Raw genomic sequence first — 15,000 nt, 5'->3', positions numbered from 1 at the left:
AGGATCGAGTTATCGGGACCTCGAAGAAAATAGCCGAGGGTAAAATAAAAAACAGTTTTTACTGCACTGTAAACGTTTTAATCACATTTAATTGTAGAAATGTCAAGTGAAAATTAAAAGATAGTTCTAGATTATAAAATAGAACGTAACGTAACAAAACATAGCCTATATATATCCTATAGCCTATATAGCATTTTACTGTTTTGAGAAGAAAAGCTGCTTCACGTTAGCCTGTATAGCCTCCACTAGTAAACTATACTCCTACAACACGTCAATAGGAAATCTAAAATTCAATGTTTCGGACGCCCGTAGACGGATTTTTTCCCGACTTTTTAAGGGCTCTAAACATGGTTCGAGTTCTCGAGGGTAAAATTATATAGAAAATGACCTGAGGGGAAACAAAAATTGGTTCGAGTTAGCGGGAGTTCGAGTTATCGAGGGTTCGAGTTACCGAGGTTAAAATTACAGTGAATGTATGACGGAAATCCAGGGGAAATCGATTTTGGTTCGAGTTATCGCGAGGTTCGAGTTAGCGAGGGTTCGAGTAATCGGGAGTCGACTGTATACACACTATAATTACTATTGCTGCTTACTAGTACGTCACACCTACTAGATGTAGTCCAAGGCATATAATTTGTTTTTATCTACATATTTCTTTATCCGTTTTAAGGTGGCTCGATAGGGTTTTTCAGGGTCAATACCTCCCAAGTTTGAGCATAAGCTACTCCGCCATTATCAAAGATTTGGAAAAATTACCACCACACCTGTATTAGATAAAGATGAAAATTTGTTATGATCAGAGTTGCAATGACATCGAAGTTGTAAAAGCAATGAAATGACGCCATTAGCTCAAAGGTAATATAAAACGACGGTTAATCTCGAGAATCTCAAATTAAAAAAAAAACGTTATTGAGTTATTTCAAAATTGTTTGCTTATTTGTTAAAGTAGGCTAAACTTTTTACAAAACCGGACCGCTAACAAGAGCGCCTCGATACAGACTAATCAGATCTTTTTTTCTAGAGCTATGGCATTCCCATGATCTTTCACCCAAGTTTTCAAAGAGATTGAGACTACGCTGAGGTGAAATTGCATTTCAAAAGCGCTTCGATCGTTTTGGAGATAACAGCCGACCATCAAGATTGTCCAGTTTTTACTGGTTTCTATTCATCCCAAAATATTTCGAAAAACTCTCTTATATATGTCGCTTAAAATTCACGAACATCGAGGCGACTATTGGAGGAAAAAGCTCAAGTGAACGATTTTTAAAGAACAGTTGCAGTGCCGAGAAATACGGCTGCAAGTTAAAAAGGTAATAATTAAAGCGTCATTTCATTACTATAACAACTCCGATGTTATTGCAACGCTGATCATAACAAATTTTCATCTTTATCTAATACTAACTGCTATGGTGGTAATTTTTCCAAATCGTTGTTAATAGCGAATTGACCCTGTAAAACCCTATCGAGCCACCATACGATGCTGTTGTTTGGGGTCCCAATGGGGTGGTAGCTTTGACGGTTGACGTTTAATTTGTTTTACCGGCAACTTTGACGGTTGACGGTCAGAAATTTAATTGCGAGCTTTTGACGGTTGACGGTTCAATTTTGTGCCGTTTGGCAGCTGAATGTTAGCCCACTTCACTCGTTTCAAATTTGGATAATAAAAGTTCCAATGGGTTATAAACGTTGATATCGCCTATGGTAGTAAGCGTCGTTCAATATCTCGCCGAGATGCAAAATTGGCGGCTCGCGTTAGGATCGTCAAGGCTCAGTGTTCCGCTACGATCGATATTAGCGAAGGATGATTGCAATATATGCAAACTTCTGAAATTATAAAATTATGTATTGTTATGCTTCGGTGAGTGCGTTTATTATCGCTCAGTCTTTTATTTTTGCTCATGACTGCGATTAAGTCGTGGCCACCTCTTCAAGCTAAATGTATTAAATATGACAACCTTTATCAAATGTATTCCCACTTATTTTTCTTTCATTTGTGTTAGCATCCACTCCCTGACGAGCTATTTTAAAAGTCAAAGAAATGACTCGCATTAATTAGTGTATTTGTTGTTTAGCTATGACTTTCACTGCCCATCTATATAAACCAACCAATTCGGCTCGCAGTGACAAGAGAATAAGAAATAACAATGATTTAGTTCTAAGCTGGAACACAGTATCGCCTGGAGAAACTTCAATCTTACAGCCTTACCTTCCCTAAAACTCCGTCAATGAGTGCATCGATCGCTCTGAAAAAGGTAAACAAGGAGTGGCACAAACTATTAAGTGTGCATGACGCTGCAATGCATTATAAACAGTAAGGACTTTTGTGATTGGTTTAGAATTTTGTATCATGAATTAAGTTGCAATAGACCATTTGCACGGTGGCGTTATTTTACTACTATGACCAGAATTCTTTTCGTTTTTCCTTTCATACTTAAATTTGGTAGCCCCAGTGAGGTTTAAATAACTAAAGCCCTTATTTGAACAAGAAAGCAAAACCCTGAAGGATTCGGGTTGCAGTAGTAAAATGACGTCATCCTGCAAGTGGCCTATTGTGATTGGTTTAAAGACTTTTGTATTTTCAGTAAGATGGCAACCTAATTTTCGGGTATCGTCACAACACTGATTAATAATAATTTAAAAGATGCGCAAAGTATACAGGACTTAATGGAAATAAGATTGGGCGTAATATTTAAAGTGTTCCGTTGAGTTCTCTATTTCTAGTTTCATGGAATCAGTCGCTGGCTGAAAATGCCTTATTTTCAGAATTGCATTTTGAGGAAGGCAAAAAAAGAAACCAGACTTTTATTTTTAATAGTTCGATTTGGAAAATAGGCATTCTCACCCCCAGAGCCACTCGGCATAATTTGTAACGCCCACGTGACGAAGAAACGACGGGCTCTGGGGACGAGAATGGAAAATAGGTTGCCAATTGTATTTTTGATGTGAAGTATATATGAAATAATTCATTTTTGAACTGCGGTTGTAGATGAAAGTGAAGAATGATCATCGCGGTAAATTTCCAATTTAAGCAACTGGAAAGAAGAAGCCTGAAAAAAATCAGGGCTTCAACGGGATTCGAACCCGTGACCTCCGCGTTACCGGTGCGTTGCTCTACCAACTGAGCTATGAAGCCACACATTGGGAGCGAGGTCAATTTATTGAGTTCATATCTCCCGTGGGGAGTGAAATGATGTAAATTGTATTTTTGATAACTAATAATAATAATAATAATAATAATAATAATAATAATAATAATAATAATAATAATAATAATAATAATAATAATAATAATAATAATAATAATAATAATGTTTTTTTCTTTGGCCCTGTAGCTTATTTTCCTTCCCTGCGATCCTCGCGATACGCAGGCAGCAACGTTCAGGTCACGCAACACTCAAACTAACCTGAGATCAGGCCCAATTTTAGCGGTTCTGATACATTTTCTCTAACGGCTACCGCTAACGCAATCTACACAGCGCATTCGTTTCATAAACCACTTCCCTCGGCATAGCTTAAAAAGGCCCATTTGTACGTGATTATGGAAATTGGAAAAGGCTGCCTCAGACTCTAGTGGTCACCACTGATAATTACTGGTTCGCCTTTGATCATCCCCGGCAGCAACACAGAACTACATACATAGAACTACAAAAATGACAGCAAAATGGAAACTCATTAGTGAAAAACAAAAATACAAATGTCTGAAAGAGAGATGTAACACAGAGAGATGTAACACATGTATACAGCGTGAACGACGAACGACTTAGAACGAGATGGAGTTTCACCTGAAAAACACTACAATTACACGTACACAAATCAAGGCATCCGAGAGCGCGAGCATTTCTCAGCTTGAAAACTTAAGGAACACTTGGAGGTTGTAAAATAACACAACTCCATTCAGCATTTAGTTATCTTCACAATGCTTCGAGCGCTCAACCTAACGACACACTACAAACACAAGACGTGACAACGTTACACTGAGCATTACGCATGTATTTCTTATCAAATCTGCTGGCCGACTGCATTGCATTTCTACTTTGCCCCAGTCGTTTTCGTTCATCCAAAATGGCGACGTTTTGAACAATTTGTCTTGCCTTTTTTGTTTCTCACCGTTTATTCCAATATCCTCTTGCCAGTTATAAATTCAAGAAATAATGAAATGTTTCTCGCAAAAGCAATTTTTCTACCGAAGATTTTGCTTCGCAACATCGTGAAACAGTTGATTGTATGAACGCGCGTTTACTGTTGTCATGGGACACTGTGGTCAGTATACAATTCTTGGAAACATTGGCGAAGGAGCTCATGGTATTGTTTTTAAAGCAAAACATATCGAGGTGAGATAATCATAGTTAAAATCGCCTGAGACTTTGTTTCCAGGCTCTAGTTAGCTGGGGATTTGGACTAGTTCTGGCAATCAGTTGATTTGAGTATAGTCTTTAACACGATTTTTAGCGGTTATTCGATTCAGTCATTTTAGATCATTTCCTTCAGTTTACAGCAAATGGTATTTTAGTGCAAGTCAATGGCTAAATAATGGTACTATTGAAACGAGAATGCTAATTTCTCTTCCTTAGAGCGGAGAAGTTGTTGCTTTGAAGAAAGTTCCCTTGAGAAAGCTGGAAGATGGAATACCAAACACTGCTCTAAGGTTCATAACATTGTAACAATCGTCATGTGATACCTGGGAAATTTGATGCTATTTTCTTCAGCTGCACCAAAAACTGGTAGACGTCGCTACAGCCTGCTGCCAGTTAATTTCATAAGCTGAAAAAGACCTTATCTCTGGCTTAAATTAATGCACTGGAAAACAAAGGTGTCGGGTAATATTGAAGTTGCAGTTGAGTAGAAAAAGCCTGTTTGACTAAAAATATCAGCTACATCCCTGCCTTTTTCTGTCAAATCGTGTACTATACATATTGACATCATTTCAATTGCAAATGTCTTCCAAATTAAGTTGGGCAGTGCTACAACCAGTTGCAAAATGTTGAGACCCTCCCTTGAAGAAATGACCTTTCATACTTTAAATCGCTGCTAGTCAGGTTCAGGTCTGTGAGATAAATATAATGTCCTCTCTCCTCCCTCCCATTCAAAGTTGTTTCTCCAAGTTCTGAGCATAGTGATGGTCTTGTATAGCTAGCAACTTTGATTAGGGGTGGAGGGGGCATCACAAGTGCAAGATCATGGACAGGCCATTTATGCCAAAATACAATACAGTGTCTCAAGTACTTTTACAACTAGTTGCAGCTGTTTAGGAAGAATTATGGGGGGATTTGAGCCAATCAGAAATGAAGAAAAAATTTGAATGAATAATAATGGAATTTTTGCATACACTGCATACTTTTACACTGACTTCTTCCATTATCATTTGTTCATAAAATAATTTAGGGAAATAAAAGCACTCCAGGAAATAGAAGACAATCAAAATGTGAGTAGGACATTTTATTTTGATATAATTGCTTTGTTTTTGGATATCCATTAATTTTTAAGTATGGTCCTTAAAAATAATTAATGGATAACCAAAAACAAAGCAATTACACTGTATATCAAAACAGCAGCTTCATTGAAGTAACTTAATTGTGGCCTTTCAGTAATTCAAAAATACAGTGGAACCCCCTTCACAAAACCCATTGCAACCCTCATACAAACTCTGTATTTCTACATCCCTGTAACTGAACATTCCCATGAGTGGCCGCAGACACTTTCAGGGTTGATGAGGTAGATTTTGGCTTTGTTTTTATGCTCCCACAAGCCGACACTAAAAAAAAAATCTACTCATTCTCTTGATCTTGCATTTCAATAAATAAGATTTAAAATCACTGTTTGTCACAGTGAATTTACACCAGTTTCAGTGTGTGTTTGTTTTTTTTATCACATACATGTACACATCTGGTTACATTTCAAGAGACCACATGTATTGCCAAACACAAACAAACAGCATTTTTTTGTTAGCGGCCAGTTCCAGTTACGGACACCTTTTTCATGTCCCGAGCTAAAGGGTGTCTGCTAACAAGAACTTCCAGTGTATGTATACCTGACCGTCTTGAGGCTACTGGTAGATTACACTCTACTGATTATTTGTGGCATGCTTTGGCTCCCACCAGGTTGTCAAGTTAATTGATGTTTTTCCATATGGCACTGGGTTTGTCTTGGTTTTTGAGTACATGCTCTCTGATTTGTCTGAAGTTCTGCGCAATTCAACCAGACCATTAACTGAGGTTAGAATATTGTATGTTTACTGAATTGGAGCCTGATTATAATAATACAAAAGTTGTCAACTTGCTAGTGATTTAATAACATTACAGGCCGTTAGTAAAGTCTCGTGTATCTTGATTCTTTCTTGAATTTTTTTTTGTCTTTTAGGCTCAGATTAAAAGTTACATGTTGATGTTGCTTAAAGGTGTAGTCTTTTGTCATGAAAACTCTATAATGCACAGGGTAAGAACAGTGTCTGAAATGACAAGTTGTGTTAATTGAGTAAATGGCTAGAGTGAAATTGATTACTACATTATTTGTAGTAATGCTTACTCTCACCCTGCAGAAAAATAATATTTCAAGTTTCAAAAGCCCAGTAATAGGGACCATTTAATAGATTCTAGGAAGAGGACGACTATGAGTATGATGTCTTCTAAATTCTAAGTAGTGCTCATGCGTGAACTATAGTGTCCTTTTGGTGGGAAAATGAGATAGCCTTTGTCATTCTACTCCAGTGTTTTAGTGAGAATGTCCTGGTGGTGGAAACGAGTTACAAAATGTCAGAGGTTTTTTCATTTTGGGATCAGGAGAGGGAGTAGTAACCTTCATCAATGAAGATAACAGTGCTAAGTATTTTAGTGAAAAAGAAGTACAATTTAGCTTTTCCAGGGTGTCTATTTTTTGAGAAATTATATGCAAAAAACTTAAGTCAAACCTTGTACTTGTACTGTAGTCATTTTTGTCTGCAGATCTATGGGTGTCTAACAGAGGCAGCAGTGTAACAATTCCCAGCACTGTTTGACTGAACTATTGTTATCATGAACTTTTGCTTTTAAATAAAGGGTTGCTTATAGCCACTTTTTTAGGTACTGTCACAGCACAATTTCATTGGCCTGACTCTTTTTGCACAGACACCAGCTATCAACTTTCAACTGATCAATGTTTGGTCATTGAGGGGTTGTCTGTAGACATGTACATGTATCTATTAAAAGGTGATGTCATCTAATCACTCCTCATTTGAAGCTGCAACAGAACCTTCCCTGTAAGGAATTAGTTAATTTTTCATCTTTCTGGAAAGGTAATACTAAGTAACAAGATAATTTGCAACAAACATGGTTGAGATTCAAAGTTTAAAAAAATATCCTTTCCTGGGTTAAAAGGGTACTTGGTGACAACTGAGGTTGTCCACAATAATAGAAGCTGACTGACTATGAAAGGTGATGACTGGAAAAAATTATTTTTTACACTGTATAAAGAGTGTACAATGTATACAGTCTGTATAAACTGAGTTGTACTTTATGGTTTAACATTTAACTTTATTGAATTCTTTTTTAGTTTTATAAGACAGACAACTTTGCCAAACTTATGTGGGTGCAAGATAAATGTAGCCTCTTTCCCCAAATTCAAGACAGTACACACTACTTAGGGCATGAATGAAAACATTCATGATATAATCTGTACCTTTTTTTGAAAAAAATGTACATCATTGCTATTGTTTCCTTCCTGAAGGACTTAAAACCTGCCAACTTACTGATCAGTTCCACGGGACATCTAAAGATCGCTGATTTTGGCCTTGCAAGAGTGTTCCGGAATGAGGGGAACAGGCAATATAGCCACCAGGTTGCTACAAGGTATTCATTGTCTAAGAGTAGGGAAGAAGCATGGGCAGTTGCCCAATTTGGAATGAAAATTCCAGGGGGGCGGGGAGTCTAAAGCAAAAGTGCTCTCCACAGGGGGAGAGGGGATATGGTAATTTTCTGAAACTACACATTCTTCATTCTTCATCACTGTAGCCTCTTTATAGTTTAAGTGTCTCTGTTCTCTAGCACCACAGCCTGCAAAGAAAGGGTCCTATAGCCCAGGACTAGTGGATTTTGTTATCAGGCTAGAAAGTTCTGTTTTTAACTTGCCCGGGCAAGTGATGTTTTTTGAGCAATTCGAACAACAGAAGAACTGTGAAATCAATTTTGCTCATCAAAAAGCTTTTGGGGCTAGTTGAAATGATGTCTGGGCTAGTAAATGCTAGCTTTAGCTTGCCCAAATGGCAAGCTGTAAAAGTGATTTTCTTTGCACCCTGCAGCATCTGGACTGGTGGCTCCTGGTGCCCAACTTTTGCTCTTGGGTGACTAGAAAATCTTAGTTTTATTTCATACAAATCGTATGCTGGGCGCCATGAATTTCAGTGGTTTAGAGCACGACAGAGTCAAATTTGAGGTTGGTTAGAAGACCCAGATTGTGGTGGTGATGATAGTGCACCATGGTAAATTTGATTCTTATTGGTAGAGTCCTCAGCAGAGTTTGCTTTCTTATTGTAAATCTGTTGGTTAACTGATTATCAACTAAAAAAAAAAAAAAAATGGAGATGAAAACACTTGAAGAAAATTCCAAGAAACAACAGTGTAAGAGAGGTCGAGAAAGCTGATAAAATCAAAAAAGCTAAAATTGAGTTACTTGAGAACATGATGGGTGCAAATGCTCTCTGTAAACCCAATGGGCCGGTTATTTAAACAGAGTTTAACCAGTGTATAACAAAACCGCGTTCTGAGTCATTTACAGTGTAGCCCAACGCTTTTATCTTAGAAGCACCATTTGCTGTGAGCAGTTTCACTAAACCATATAGAGTAGGCTAGAAAAGCACTTATCTTCTTAAATTGACCCGCTAAAGAAGAGATCTGGAGGTCCAAACATTTCCTACTGCGGTCTATTAAAGTTAGACTTCGTTTAAATAACTGACCCAATGTTGTTTTTCTTTTCCCTTTAAAGCCCAATTATCCAAACACAAATTCTTTAAACTGATCTGGCCATATATTTGCTTAAGAGAATTTATTTTAAAGATCAAATCATTTTCCCTTGAATGATCATTTTGTTAATTCTCCTAACTTTTTCTCATGTCTATGTAATGATATTGTCAGAAGAAAGTTAATGTTAATCACGTTCAGGAATTAAAGGGTTTATTGTTTATCTGTTCAGGTGGTACAGGGCTCCTGAGCTGCTTTATGGAGCAAGACTGTATGATGAAGGAGTGGATCTCTGGTAAAAGTCGTTTTCTTATTGAAAGGGAAAACAGAGCCTAGCTTTTACATGACAATATAAATCTAGTCTTTGCCTTAGCTCTTTTCTAGTTCTGTAAATGTCTGGGCTGTCTTTAAAGGTCGGGGGCTGAGGATTTTCTTCAGCTACTAGGAAGGTGGTTATCAGGTCGTTTTGCCCTAAGGTCAGCTCGCCCGATATCAGTGTCGATTCACCCGAAGCGTATTTATCGTTCTTTAAGCCTGAAAAAAAAGGGACTAAGCATGGAGATACCTTCACCGCACATGTGGAATCCAAGGGTAACTAAAAATAACATCTCGAAAGGTATGTTCACCATGTTTTAGGGTGTTGCATGTCATCGGGCGAATCGACTAATATCCCAGCGAACGCCGTCGGGCGAATCGACTTTCGAGCGAAACGACCGCAATAAGACAGTTGCACGATGACGTCATTTTACTACAGCTACCAGAATTTTTCAGTTTGTTGTTTTCTTGTGCAAATTAAGGCTATTGTCCTTAAATCCTCAGTGGGATTGAAAATTTATATTATAAAGCAAAAAGGAAATGAACTCTGGTAGTTGATAGTCAAATGTCGTCACCATTAAAGTGGCCTGTTCGGAAGTTGACTCCCACCAGGTGACGCCCATTTTATAAAAAAGGAAAGGAAAAATAGATCTGAAAAAAACCCCCAGCTGTTTGACGGAATTTCAGTTACCCGAGTTCTATGTTACTTCTAAATTGTACAATGTACAGGCATACGTTCCTAGCATGTTATTTTATCACGTAAACCATTCTATTGTTTTCTCTAGGGCGGTTGGTTGCATATTTGGAGAACTTCTTAACAACTCACCTCTGTTTCCGGTGAGTCACTACACCACTAACCTGTATAATCTCTTTCTGGTAGTAAGCTGTGGCTGTACAGTGGTAGTACTCGTATCGCTATCCTGCTCAAAGAATATTCATTTTTTTTTGCGTAGAAGAACATCAAAGACACTGCGAACGGCTTCGTATTGATTATAATTGCTGTGACCTTCCCCCCGGGAGTTCCTCAAAAAGTCGTATTCAGCCGGACCTCCATGTGCAATATCTTCTTGTAAGCACCCCCTTCCATAAACTCCTATCTTTCCCAAACACGAAAACTTTCCTAGTAATAGCGCTGTCTGTAGTTAGAATCTCTCGTAAGCGACCAACTGTCTTGAGCGATAGGGACCACCATTCGAGGTGACAGTTTTTATTTATAGCGGAGCACCGTGGGTAAGAAAATGAAGTAATCTACCCATCCGAAAAATCTGGTAATCACGTGACCGTACACCGACCGAGCGACCGTCCGTCCGCACCACAGACATACGAATGTAAAATAACTTAATCAACAGGTATGGCAACCCAAATGCAACTCGAGGTTATTTTGGCGGGAAATCGCATAGCCACCGGCGTCTTGTAAAGCAGAGACAACTCAAGAGTCAATAAAGACCAAAACGGAAAGCGGAAATTGTTTCTGTATCCGTGCTGTCTAAAGTATTTAGCTTAGAGAAAATTTTAATTGTCATGTCCACAGATGTGGAATATAGAGCAGGAGAAAGACAGAGAAAAAGAGAAAGTAGGCTGCAGGCCAGCGAAAACGGGAACCAGAGATCTAGAGCGAGAGATGAAAAACAAAGGAGACATTTTTTTTGTTGGAAGAACATGAAAATTTTGTTGCGGCGGTGACAAAATTAGAAATGCTAGCGGTCACCAATGCAAGGTGAAAATGAGCGGCAATCAAAACCTAGTGAATGAGAACACGTACGACATTTCCTCTATAAAACGTGTAACTAAGGACCTGTTTACATGGAGGTGAGGGACCACAGGTAGGTGAGGTAACCCGCTTAGGTGGGGTAACCCGCCTGTCCATAGAATCTCTCAGTTTAATTTGATCACGTTTAAATGATAGGTGGGGTAACGCGCCAAGGCGGGTAGCCCGGTCTGCCAGACCGGGTTACCCTCTCAGCCGGGGTCACATTTTGCCATGTAAACGTATCACGGTGGGGTAACCCGCCTAGCCGGGGTCGGTTACGTGATACATCAAATTCGCGAAAAATCACTTCGGCGGTGGCTTTGCATCATTATTAAAGGTAACAATAGAAAGCCACAGCCCTGAAGGTTGCAGCGAGAGCAGCAAGTGAGCGTTGAAGAGCATTAACCGCCAAAACACGTGGTTTTCCAGTATTTTGTTTTGTTTACGTGCTTAGCGACCATTCAATAATATTGAGAAAGTGCAACCCGGGATGGCGGGGTTGTAAGATTGCATGTAAAGGAGGGCTATGTTTTTACCCCACCTCAGTGGGTTACCTCACCTATCTGGGGTCCCCCACCTCCATGTAAACAGGCCCTAAGAAGTTTCTGGAAGTTTCACGTTGCAGTCGTGCAAAACAACGACAAAGAAATGCACAAAAAAAGTGTGCTGCACGTGCAAAGTTGCTTTTTTTGCAAATTAGACCTATTGTTGTTTCTCTCCTTTCTCTGGCGTTGCCTTCGCCGCTTAGCATTACGCGGAGTTTTGTATTTTGTATGAACAAAACTATAAATATTATCGATAGCTTCGCTTTTAGCCCTGGTTAAATCTATATATTCTATAATTTATTTAGTTTTGGAATCTTAACCTCTTGCAAGCGGCCACCTGAAACATGGTTTGATTGCCGTTCGAACAACACTACTGAGAGTGTACGTGGAACTTTTAGTGACAACATGGAACTACGCATATCGTAACTTAGAAACTACTTGCAATAAATTATCGTCCAAAACGTAGGTGTCGGTACCTCTGTGGAAAAAGATCCGCTGATATTGGATTCTCGCACCAGCGCGAGTTTCATACCGGGATGACTTTTGTATTTCGTATCGCGTTTACATTATGACTGGGTCATTTCATATCTCGTTATTTAAGGGTATACTTCATGTTGATAAAATATATGTAAGATTCAAAATCATAAATATTACGCATGCGCTACCCGTTCCAGTCTACCGGCAGACCGATTTCATCCCGAAACGTGTGGTCATTTCGCGTTTACATGATACCGTTGTGAAATTTCGTACCGGAGTGAAATTCTCGCCCCGGTACAACAACCGGGGTGAACTCCACCGGGGTGACTCGCGCCGGCATGATATTTTGTGGTGGTATCATGTAAACGAATGTAGAGCCATGAGAGGGAACCGGAGTGAACTCACTCTGACGCGAAAGTCGCCCCGGTGTCATGTAAACAGCCCCTAAATCTTGCATTTTTGGGTGGTCGCTTACGGGAGGTTTGATTTTATGGCAACCATACCGATAGTTAAGCATGACAAGTTTCCAGGGTTTTATATATTATATCTTCTATTGTAGGCTACGAATAGTCGATCATTTTCCTTAGGGATAGTTGAGAGAACGATATTCGCTAGCGGCGTAAAAATCGCCGCACACTATTTTCTTTATTCTTTTGAAACCCTCCTCGGGGGTGGCAATTTTCAAGCGTGATCACGTGTTTCACATGCTTAACTATCCATGAGAAAAATGAGAAACCAATTGACCACTCCAGAAAATACCATAACATACCATAATGCTCTTTGTTTGTCACCCCAAAATTTTGAATAAGCTTTGTTTTCAGTTTCTCTTGCGGCCATTTTAACTCACAAGAGAAACGGAAGACAATTCTTATGCAAAATTTTGGGGTGACAAACAAAGAGCATTATGGTATGTTATGGTATTTTCTGGAGTGGTCAACTGCAGTCTTTTTCAGTTATAACCTATAAGTGATCGTATTGCGAGGGTGTTTATGCGTGTTGGTGTTTTAGGGTGAAAGTGATATTGCGCAGCTGTATTGTGTTCTGAGGGTGCTTGGGACTCCCAGGCCAGGACAGGTAGGCAGTTTTGTTAACAGAGCTTCTTATATGCTAAGGTATTTTACATAAAAAAGGAGAAATAGCGAGGACGTGCGCACGCACGTGTTTCCCTCGCGCGCTCTATACCTTTTACCAAAAAAAGTAAACGGCGCCTGCCACGCAGGTAATAGACAGAGGTTAAAGACAGATATCATTTTAGAAGGTTTTGACAATATAATAGCTAGGAGAGTGGTATGGTAATGAAACCCGTCAGTCTCCCCTTTGTTACATGTCTTTGTGGACTTGACGGTGCGTAACGCTCAATAACGTTCCTATCATTTTGATCTGAGGGAGCCTAAGCAACGACGACGGCGACGTCAACGAGAACGGTAAAAAAGCAATAGGTTCAGATTGGCAAAACAACAACTTTGCACGTGTATCATGCTTTTTGGTACATTTCCTTGCCGTCACTGCACGACTACGATGTTAAAATGCCTTAATTTCACCTTTTGTGGAGGACGTGAACACAAGACATCGACTTTCTTTTTCTTTTCCTGAACTTCGATCACGAATCGAACAAGATGAAATAAGCGCGATAAGGTTTGAAGGAGCACGACCTCACATTTTAAGTGACGTTTTCGTAGCCGTCGCAGTCGTTGCTGCTTAAGTTCCCACTTATTGACCAAGTAAAACGTCGTAATAACTTATTCAGCAACCACAAAGGATGGTGCACTATCAGGGAGTTTTCAGCATAAAGTGCAGCACGTTTGATGTTTGTCGCCTTCAGTGATCTAAGTCTCCTCTACCTACTAAAGTTTTGAGTGGAGGTACAATAATAGACCTTTTTCACGTGACTACCACTTTACATAAAACTTGAGAACAATTTTAGATGTGTAGAAACAAAGGGCCAGTTATTTAAACGGAGTCATGCCCATGTTCAAGAAAACTGCGTTCTGAACGCTAAAACCCTTCATTTTCAGTTTGCCCAACGCTTTTATCTAAAACCATTTATCGTGAACAATTTCAATAAAGCATATAGCGTAGACTGGAAAAGCAATTTTTTTTCTTACTTAAATTAAACTACTAGGAAAGAGATCTGGAGGTCCAATGATTTCTTAAAACGCGGCTTAAGTTAGGCCCCGTCCACACGTATCCGGATATTTTGAATCTGCCAATTTTTTTCTTCTGGATACGGCTACCGTCCATACCGATCCGGTGAATCCGGCATACGAATCCGCAACTTTTTGAATCCGCCCTCCAGAGTAGAAATTTTTGAATCCGCTATGTATGCGGAAACGTGTGGACGCTAAATCCGGATATTTTTTTAAACGTCACAAGATCGAGCCCAGCTCTTTACCGTGAGTATTCAAGACGGTCCGAGCAAAGAAAAAATTGCGGATTCAAAAGTATCTGGATACGTGTGGACGGGCATATTCGATTTGATTCCGGATATGTGTGGGCGTGGAAATTTTTGTATTCGGAAAGAAAAAGTTGCGGATTAAAAAATATTCGGATACTTGTCGACGGGGCCTTACATTTCGTTTAAATAACCGACCCAAAGAGTTCTTCTCTCCTTGGATATAACATGGTCGCCGCGTGAAAAATGGCCCATATGAAAGCTTCATCGCATCATAGGATCTTCGCCATACGAAGTGGCAGCGACTGTGTTGAAGGCTATCTTGAGAACCATTTATTGAGCGCATTTACTACGAAAAGTATGAAGATCGAGCCAGTTGTACAAGGAAAAGAGTTCTTCTGTTTTCTCCCTTCTCTTCTTTATTTATTTTCATATATATTCTTCTTTTTTTGCGTGTTTTGAGTGACAACCCCTTTTGTAGCCGGAACGCTTGCGAAATGTCCGAAGTACGTTGCGTATGTGATGGTTGGCGCTGATCAATTTCTTAATATGATGCTTTGTATTTTTTTCTGTACTTTAATAATCATTATTTTT

The 15,000-nt window shown here is 39.3% G+C and overlaps 2 protein-coding genes and 1 non-coding gene across 4 annotated transcripts in view; 1 reads left to right on the top strand and 2 right to left on the bottom strand.

Moving 5' to 3' along the window:
• The window catches only part of LOC140922791 (short-chain-enoyl-CoA hydratase-like), a 4,562-nt gene extending 2,229 nt beyond the window's left edge, over positions 1-2,333 (bottom strand). Inside the window, exon 1 of the mRNA XM_073372815.1 lies at positions 2,207-2,333. The gene's annotated coding sequence lies outside the window, so the exon portion shown is untranslated. The remainder of the gene's footprint in view (positions 1-2,206) is intronic.
• Positions 2,334-3,060: 727 nt separating this feature from the next.
• Trnat-ggu (transfer RNA threonine (anticodon GGU)) lies at positions 3,061-3,133 on the bottom strand. The gene has a single exon. It is a non-coding gene; the product is annotated as a tRNA-Thr (tRNA).
• Positions 3,134-4,073: 940 nt separating this feature from the next.
• The window catches only part of LOC140922732 (cyclin-dependent kinase 20-like), a 13,108-nt gene continuing 2,181 nt past the window's right edge, over positions 4,074-15,000 (top strand). The window contains exons 1-9 of one of the 2 annotated variants that reach the window (XM_073372749.1): positions 4,077-4,331; positions 4,572-4,645; positions 5,383-5,422; positions 6,099-6,212; positions 6,358-6,432; positions 7,699-7,820; positions 9,160-9,222; positions 10,028-10,079; positions 13,023-13,088. In XM_073372749.1, coding sequence (XP_073228850.1) covers positions 4,248-4,331; positions 4,572-4,645; positions 5,383-5,422; positions 6,099-6,212; positions 6,358-6,432; positions 7,699-7,820; positions 9,160-9,222; positions 10,028-10,079; positions 13,023-13,088 — 690 coding nt within the window. In that variant the 5' untranslated portion in view covers positions 4,077-4,247. Of the gene's footprint in view, positions 4,332-4,571; positions 4,646-5,382; positions 5,423-6,098; positions 6,213-6,357; positions 6,433-7,698; positions 7,821-9,159; positions 9,223-10,027; positions 10,080-13,022; positions 13,089-15,000 lie in introns of both variants that reach the window. The other variant, XM_073372750.1, reaches the window with a different exon arrangement.

This window comes from Porites lutea, chromosome 13, assembly GCF_958299795.1.
Source record: "Porites lutea chromosome 13, jaPorLute2.1, whole genome shotgun sequence".
NCBI lineage: Eukaryota > Metazoa > Cnidaria > Anthozoa > Scleractinia > Poritidae > Porites > Porites lutea.
Note: the sequence above shows the minus strand (reverse complement) of the source record. Positions and strands in the feature narration are given on the sequence as shown.